Source organism: Atta colombica, unplaced genomic scaffold (genome assembly GCF_001594045.1).
Source record: "Atta colombica isolate Treedump-2 unplaced genomic scaffold, Acol1.0 scaffold153, whole genome shotgun sequence".
NCBI classification, from domain to species: Eukaryota; Metazoa; Arthropoda; class Insecta; order Hymenoptera; family Formicidae; genus Atta; species Atta colombica.
Window position 1 is genome coordinate 251968 of NW_017259243.1, and position 9279 is coordinate 261246.

Below are 9279 nucleotides of genomic sequence, written 5' to 3' on the forward strand. Positions count from 1 at the left end.
GTTATGACATTATTATATCTTCAACTAACTAATTTTGTATTAACTCTCACGCTCATGTAAAATATGGCCGTTGACACAGAAGATTAAGAGGAATCATTTTCGAGGTTCGGAAACGATTAGAAGCTCGTGAATTTCAGTACCCCCTTCCGTATGCACTCATGCTTCCGAAAACAGTCGCTCAACAGAAAACACACTTCGCTACATCGTGTTCTCGCATACTGTACATCACTCTACATCACATTATCACCTATAAATTACTAATAGTGTGGCTTAATATTACATTATCTCGAGGTCTCGTCATATAATAACTTTTCCCGTTACGACAAAATCGACAAAGTCGCTTCGAAGATCAGAGATTTATCGTCTCGCGCGATAACATCATAATCGACGAAAAAAAAAAAAAAAAAAAAAAAAAAAAAAAGATCAAGAAAGCGAAGCAGAAGAAAGGTCAGCGTATGCCCGAGGCTCAGACCTTACATTCACAGCCTGACTGAGCACTCGGTTCTTTTTCTTTTATTCTTCTTTTCTTGCGAACTAAAACTTTCATGCTGTCCTTCGTTAAGTCACCCGCACAATACTCGCGATTACTTTATTTAACACGAATCATGTTTGATTCCGAGTTCACTAGCTTACGACAAAGTGACGTAGAATAATCCCGCCGCAATTATCCCTTCCTGAATTTACGTTGACCCTCTTCTCGACGCGCAGCCTCGTGATTGTTGCATTTCCAGCTTAAAATAATTGAACTAACGTCAAGCCAAGAAACACGTTGACGAGAAGGAACATAAAGCGCCTGTCGTTAATTCGCAGTAAAAAAATCCAAACACTTGTACGAGATTATCGTCTTATAAATAATAAGATACATTATCGAAATGACAAATCATTTTTCTTGGTGAACAGGACGACGCTTGTACGAGATATTGTAGCGATAACGACGAAGAAAAGAGTACAACGAAAAAAAGATCTACTCTTAGAACAACAGGCGCAACCGTCTTGGCTCCGAAAACCAATCTTCATCGCCAACATAAAGAGATCACACGATTTCATCGTCACGGCGATGTACTCACGTGATTGCATGAGTACTCTCGTCCGGATTAGATGCGCTGCGCTCGTGTTGCGCTTAAGAATCCGCGAGCGAAAACAAAAGAGCGTCGCCTCTTGTATTACATGGTGTTGTAAACGGGACTGCTGTGCCTAGGCCTGACCTGTAACCTAGCGAGAGGATGGGTTCTACCATGTTGCTGCTGCTTTTTACTAGCTGCTTTAGCCACTACGCTGGCCATGACTACGCTAGGCGAAGGTACTGCCGGCGGCCTACCGGGGGCTTCCGGCGTCTCGTTGAACAGAGGTGTAGAGTGATTGTTAATCATAATCGGCGCTGACCTTCTCGAGAATTCGGGCGCGATCTTCGATTTTGCTGGCGGATGCACCTCCATGGCGTCCCAATCCTTATCTTTGTGCGCGCGCAACTGAATGTCCGAGCTCTTCCTGGATTCTGGCCTGGCAACTTCATACTTCCCCACCAATACTCTAACAGAGAGATCTTCCACATTATCCTGCGATGACGGTGGCGTTGTCTCGCTTCTCCTGCCATGCTTGTTGTCTTTGGTTTCGCCAACGCTGGACGACGATTGGATTTTGGACTCGTTGTGCGGGATCACTGGCGATGAAGGCAAACTCCTGATTTTTACATCCCTTTTGGGTCGTGCTGTCACCGATGCATTTTCGCCCTCGCATGCATTTTCGGGACTCCTCTCCAACTTGGTCGACTTCGCCTCAAATTCTTTCTTCAGATTTTTAACTATACCAGACGTGCTACGAGGACACTCTGCTTCCGGAGAATCATCCACGGAGAGACAGCGCTTACTGAACACAGATTTGTTGCAGAGATTTTCCAAAACCATTTTGTGGTGTTTTACAGAAGGGCACTGGGTAGTGTTAACGACGCATGGACTGGACGTCTCGCTTTCTGATCTGCAAGATCTCAGAGATAGAGGCAGATCGGACTCGGAGGGCAGGGAGGACGGCGCGGGAGCGCTTGTAGATAGTCTTCCAATCTGACGCATGGACGTAAGGGAGATGTCGATGCTACCTACCGGGCTCGGCGAATTTCTATTTGTTTCTACTTTAAGATTATGTTCCTGAGTAGGCGACGAGTCCCTTCTTCGCGGTGTCGGCGATGGCATGTGATGCAACAGCATTGGATTATACGTCTCGACAACAGAATCTATTTCAGTAGTTAGCCTATCGCTCTTTTCGTCCGCGATCGTTGAGCTCTGCGTGCACACGCGCTTCACCTCGCCTGCGATCGTACCCTCCTCCAATTTCTGCTTAGTGCGTTTTACCGTCCCCGGATGCCAAGGGATTTCCTCTTTGTCGTACGGGAACAGACCACTGGATCCGAGTAGATCGGATGGTCGCATGTCATAAGAGCCCCAGGAACTGTTTCTCGACGGCAAGGTAGCCCACGAGCTGTGCACCGAATTGTTGTCAAGAACCACTGCGCTGTCGTAACTACTCCAGGAACTTTGCCGACTCGGAGATTCCCTTGTGACAGGTTCACCCCGTCTTTCCTCACGATCGAATACTCGATCGAGTTGGGCGCTGAATGGATCGCCATCCTTTTTTATTTTCTTTCCTAAACCATCATGACACGTCGATAACGACGTCGTCGTTGTCGTCGTCGTCGTCGTCGTCGTCGTCGTAGTCGTCGTCGTAGTTGTCATCGTCGCTGTGATCGACGTTGCAATCGTCGTATCCGCCATTACACTCACGTTACACTCACTTTTTACATTCACGCCTTTGTCAATTTTATTGTCATCACACAAATCAGCGCATGTTGCATCCGCGGATGCAGTCCAGACTAGACATTCACTGTTATCGTTGATCTCAGTGGACTCCTGACTCATCTCTTTTCTCTTTACCTTTTGTTCTTCACCGGGATCCCAAGTTTCTTTCTCGGAAAGACCGCTCGAAACGGAAGCTGTAATACCTTGTGTTTCCTGCTCGTAATACGAATGACCGTTCTCGATTGGTTTCGCGTTATCCTCCGCAATCGAACTTTGAGGCAGAGATTTCGCGTCCGTATCGGATCCTGGCGATGATGGTTTACTGCTAGCCGCTTCAAATTGATTAGTTAAATTGAGTACTAGACCCTTCCTCTTCTGTCCCTGAGTTTCTAATTTACTAATCCTATTTTTTACGCTAGGTGTGCCAGGGGTTGGAGCGGGTAGGTGCATTATTTTATTCTGCGACACGCTGTAAGATTGTCCATTGTCGCAGGGCATTAGAACGTTACGAGCTTCCTGTTCTAATGCTGGTTTTTGATTCGAGCCACGAAGAAGATCCTCCCGAGTAACTTCCGTATTTCCTGCTTTATCAATACTTTCCAATGACTGCGACAAGGGAACTGAAACATTATAAAACATAACATTATAAAACATAATAAAAATTTCTACATCTACAAAAATAAAATATATATCTTGTAATTTTAATTGCCACATTTTTTATTTTAATTATTTATTAATATAAATTATTTGTAAAAATTTCTAATTTTCCAATATACTGATCAAAAATAAATTTTATTAAAACTTATTTAAATCTAAATAAAAAAATAAGGTTTTATTTGTTTATGTTTTCTATCAACAATATCATGTTTAAATTATAATACATAAACATTCGAACTATAATACATAAACAGACCATAATAGTTTCAACAAAAAAATTAACTTTAAGTTTCTTAAAAACTTTGTTTAAGAAAGCACAATTAATTAGAAACGACAGGATAGTAAAACTACATACCGGAAGGTAACATATTTTCAGCAACTTTGACATTCGGCGACCAACTCTTTGGTCTCTGGCTAGTTTTCTTCAACTCCGAGCCTGAAACCTCCCGCATATTGTTCTCTATATTATCTGATTTCTCTTCTTTTTTTGATTGATCTTTTGTGGAAGTGGGAGATTTCAGATTCGTGTCAGATTTGGATCTCTGGAGCTTCTCCTTATTTTTCATCGCATCTAGAATACCCTGATACGTTTCCAATTGCAGGAGGAAGCTGTTGTTAGGTTTGATGCAGTTGCGCTTTTCCTTGACGTGTTTCCACGCCTGGGAAAAATCCCAGTTGTAAGCCTTCATCGCATAAGCTATCACCACAGAGGCAGAACGAGACACTCCCATCTTGCAATGCACCAACACCTTAGAGCCTTCCATTTTGGCCTTAGTAATATACTTGAATGTATTATCCCAGTGCTTCAGCAAATCCGTCTTCTCATCGTCATATACACGTACGTTCAAATATGTGAACATACCCGGAAAAAAGTTGTCAATTTCCCGAGTGACATTCAGGATGTGCCTTACACTGAAAATGTATAAAAAAGATTAGAATTAATAACTACATTTAAATATATTAAGATCAAATGTGCGTTTTCTATATTGTAGATAAAATTTTCAACATTATAATATGTAGAGTTTAAAGTTTTTTTTCTCATTACGAAAGATATAAAAATTGTTTTTATAAAAATTTATTAAAAATTTTTAAAAAATTTTATATTTAATAATAAAAGGAATAATTAAATTATAAATGATTAAAATAGTAGAAATAGATCACGTTGTGACACAATTAGAAATGACGAGCAATAAAATTGACATAATGACATGTGACAATACATAAAAAATATTCGTAATGAGATATGTAACGTACCCATTTTTCTGAAGTTCTTCTAGATTGCTAGCATTCCATTCACTCCCGAGATAAACGTGATCGAATATCTCGGTTGGTGCATCCATTTGCCCTAGTATGGTAAGCATCTCTTGATCGATGAACGGTTTGAATTCCCCGAGGTCCATGTCAAGATCCTCTTCAAGTCGACCTCTAATATATTTGGAAGTAACTTCATCAAGATCCACTGACATCATGATCTCTTTTAGCGTCGATCGAATCACGCGTTCGGTTTCTTCTCTTTCCCTGGGCCTATATTACATAAACATCCATGTTTATATCTCATGACAGATCAGAGACAGGCAAAAATCAGTTAAATATCCATAAATGATTGTCAATCACTAAACGATCGTTATATTATATTTCTGTTCATATCAATCATATCATTCAAATATATAACATAGATACATATTTTTTAACTGTAGACATTATTCCATCAATTTAATAATTATCGTATTTATAGATGTAATAAGAATTTTCATCTTTATAGAGCAAAAATACTAAAAGTGGCCTCGTAAACGTAAACAAAGAGATCAAATTAGAATGTTGTGAAGTTTTCGGATATATCAGTTTTCCACGTGTACGCTAGAATTTCGCAATACTGTAATCCAATGATCGAAATGATCTAATACCTCAAAATGTTTAGCTTAGTTTGAAAGGGAAGACGTAGAAATACAGACTGGAAATAATTGAAAGACGGCTATGAAGTTATGCTCCACTTGGGCGCGCGATTCAATGCGGCGCAGACAACCAAGGAAGGCGCATCAACAAACCACTCTGGCACGATACCAAACTAAATTCGCAGTGGCCAGCTGTTTCTTGGATCGTCTTATATGTTGTGCGAATCGATTTATATGCCTCGAGAGGCGTGTAATATGTATTGGAGGTATTAAAAATTGAATGTCTAAGAAATCACCCAACAAGAGAGCAACTTCCTGGAAGAGCTGGTTTCTAAAAGCAATCGAAATTATGGTACTATGCCAATTTCATCAGAAAAGTGCTATCGGATTGTATCCGAATAACCGTCTTATTTCTTAGGTCGCTTTTAAGAGGATCATCATAAAAAATGATCGGACTCACTTGGTGCGTACGCTGTCCGGTGACGGTGGTCTCTTGGACTCCAGATTGTCCATGGCATGCCACTCGTTGAGGCACGAGCGATCGCTCTCGATCCGTTGCTCATAGTAACTGACCCAGTCATGCGACAGTCCACCTAGAAAATAGTTTTGCTCGCGTGCCTTACCGGATACCTTGTGCAATGTCTGTAAGGCCGACCTAGAAAAGAAAAAAATATAAAAGATATTAGAAGATGTTATAAGAAGGATAATCGGAAGCACTGATTGTAAGAAAAGAAGTAATTTCATGTCTCTTGTCTTCATGTCACTTGGCTAAATGCGCCATAAAAGAAATAATTTCGTACACATTTTAATTCTAAAGAAATAGTTGGGAAAACTTTCATTGTAACTAATACTCGCGACATTCTTGTTGTTTATTATATATTGTGACCTAGTTTTCTCTCAGAAAAATTATGTTTTTCTCTTTTTTATGTGTGTTATGCTAGTTAAGTCACTACTACTGCAATTTCATAGTTAGTTTGTGATACTTCGCAAGCATATAAAAAAGTAAATCGATCAGCATCTTCGGAAATTGACGAAAGTTACGATTTTCTGAAGGAACAAAGAAAGTAAGTATACTTTCTAAACACCAGTGGTTTACAAGAAATATCTTTGTGCCCGGATTATGTCGAACAACGAGAGTCAATCTCTTGCTTCGCAGGTAAACCCTTCGGAATTACTATAGCTAGTAAACTTTCCTGTTCGCCCTGAAACTCATTCAACAATCAACGATGGTTCCCACGGCATAATGCTTGCTGCGTAAGGCATCGAGTAAACAAATATTAGCCAACGTTTAAGAATAGGGGCAATGAATTTCGCTTTAAATTTCTTAAAATTATGAGAAACATATCGTGAAAAACAAATGAACATCAATTAAATCTTAATATAATTTTCAATAAGATTGTTTTTTTATTTGAAAAAAATAACATAAACCTACTTCGAAAATTTTCTTAAAATATACACTGAAACCTCGTAATAAATAACGCGAAAAATCCCTTCCGCGCTATTTCTAGGATAGCATGAGTGGGGAATAGATAGTAGCCACTAAAATCTTGTATTTCATTGTTTTAGAATGAAGTAAGAATAATCTTGTAACATTCAGACCCCCAAACCGCGCTATTACAAAACGGAGAGAATTTTCTTTTAAAATTTACTCTGAAAATATGATAATTGTGATACAATACAATATTTTAAAGATTTTTACCATGCACTTCAGTAAAATTAATCAAACTTATTTTATACTTTATTGAAATTTTATTAATGAAAAAAGAGATTTACATTAAAATTCTTTAAAATACAATATTATCCCACGATTATCATATTTTCAGAGTAAATTAAAAAAAAAAATTCTTTCCGTGAAGATTTCAGTATATGCAATTTTTAATTTATCACTTGAATTTATTGCAGATTTTAATTACAACTTTTATTAAATGAATAGTTCGCTCTGTCCCAATTACTACTGCTTTTTTCAATAGTATTAGTATAAAAGTATGAGATCGGTATATATTAAAAATATTATTAATATTAAACTACGACTGTGATATAAATATAAGCAATTGTATAAGATATTCGATGTTCTATATTTGTAGAATAATTAAAGAAATTAGGAATATCACTGAAAATGTAAACTTCATATTCTTCTAATTAGAAGTGAAAGAAGGAGAATTCCATGATTTAAAAGTGTAAACTAACGTATTTCATTACTTATTTCAATAAAATAAGCATAAAAAAGTGATGGGTTATTTTTTAAATTTAATTTATGAAATAGCAGCATGTCAAAGGGACAATCATTTAAGCCTGCAATGTCGGCAGTAAATGAGTCCTGTGTGTGAATATATGTACCATTGCGCTAATTACTACCAACTTTGACATCTATGACTAAAAAAGTGGTAGATAGATATTCTTAGTGTAGAACGATATGGTAAATATTATTATCAAGTATTAAATAATTTATTTTAAAGATATCTTTTTTCTCTCTTATTTATACAATGATTAATATATATATTTTGTTTAGGACGCTGAAGAAGATCAATTCGGACAAATTAATCTAATACAATGTACACGGGCAGTAAATACGGAGGTAATAGATATTAGATGCAGCAGTAATTAAGGGGCTAATATGAACAAAGACTGGCAGTAATATGTTCAATACTTTATATGTGATTGTATTTAAATAATTAATTTTCGAGCTTGTTGCTTTTATTTTGCGTATATTAAAGTTTTTACTTGAATACAATAAAAAAATGATGTCTCTTACATATCTTAAAAATTTTTAAATAAGCATATCAATCACAATTATGTGCTTAAAGCGGCAGTAATTCGAACAGTTACCATATATTATTTTACAATATTCACAACGATAAAGTACTAAGAGATTTACAAAAAAAAACATAAAAGTGAATTTCGCAATTAACTCCTATTATTTTACGAAATAGATATAAATTAAATTTAAAATACAAAAGAAAATAATTAATAAACTAGTAGTATAATTATTAAATATAATTAAGTATAATTAATAAATCAAATATACTTTCGGATAAAATATTTCTAAATATAATGTTCAAAAGTAAACATTTCATTTTCTGTCCTTAATCTATCTGTATTTATCTATCCAGTTTCCACTTCAAATTGATAAATAGTAGATGCATAAATAGTCGATCGTTTTTTTATTCAAATAAGGAAAAGGATTTCTCTAGATTAACATATTCTATGTTTATCTGATATCTCTTATGTGTGAAGATCCATTTATAAATATATTACATAAATCCAGAAACGCAATATTATAACTCATGTATCGTACAATTTAAATTATCAATGGATTTTTGAATCAATGGATTCCCTAATCTTTTATTCATACTTTCTCAAATGTAATAAACTATGTAATAAACCAAATTTCTAAGAACTTTCTCGCATGCTTTTTAAATTACAATAGTCCTATTTTAAAAAAAGAGAGAGAAAAAATAGAAATTATGATTCATGATATCTCTTCCATGTTTTGCCTACACACTTACAATAATAATGTTACCAAAAAGAATATAATCACCCAGATGGACTTCCACAGATCTTATATCAGATTGCAAAGCTCATTCTTGAAGCATCAAAAGAAGATTTATTCGCCTACAAAATCATTCGTCCGAATCGCACATGAATAGTGCATTTAAAGTGCAATAACTTGTTTCTAAAGAAATATATCGCCCAGAATTCTAAGTACTCTAATAAATTTTCAAAAGTAACCAAAACTTTACATGATTATTTTTCAAACAATATGCAAGTTTGGAAAAAATAATAAAGAATAGATCTTGAAAAATTATTGATTTTGATAGTGTGAGTGACCTCAAGATATTTAAATATATTTGGAATAACAAAATTATAAAGTGATCGCAAGAATCGCGATAGTCTTATTTCCTCGTTTCCTTTTTGTTTGTTTATGTATATATATATATATA

The 9279-nt window shown here is 36.0% G+C and overlaps 1 protein-coding gene across 4 annotated transcripts in view; it reads right to left on the bottom strand.

Moving 5' to 3' along the window:
* Nucleotides 1-9279, bottom strand: part of LOC108685523 (protein phosphatase Slingshot homolog 2) — a 136830-nt gene continuing 127551 nt past the window's right edge. For all 4 annotated transcript variants that reach the window (XM_018190359.1, XM_018190356.1, XM_018190355.1 and 1 more), the window contains 4 exons: nt 5799-5993; nt 4701-4970; nt 3802-4358; nt 1-3409 (listed from right to left, as the gene is read on the bottom strand). In XM_018190359.1, coding sequence (XP_018045848.1) covers nt 1164-3409; nt 3802-4358; nt 4701-4970; nt 5799-5993 — 3268 coding nt within the window. In that variant the 3' untranslated portion in view covers nt 1-1163. The remainder of the gene's footprint in view (nt 3410-3801; nt 4359-4700; nt 4971-5798; nt 5994-9279) is intronic.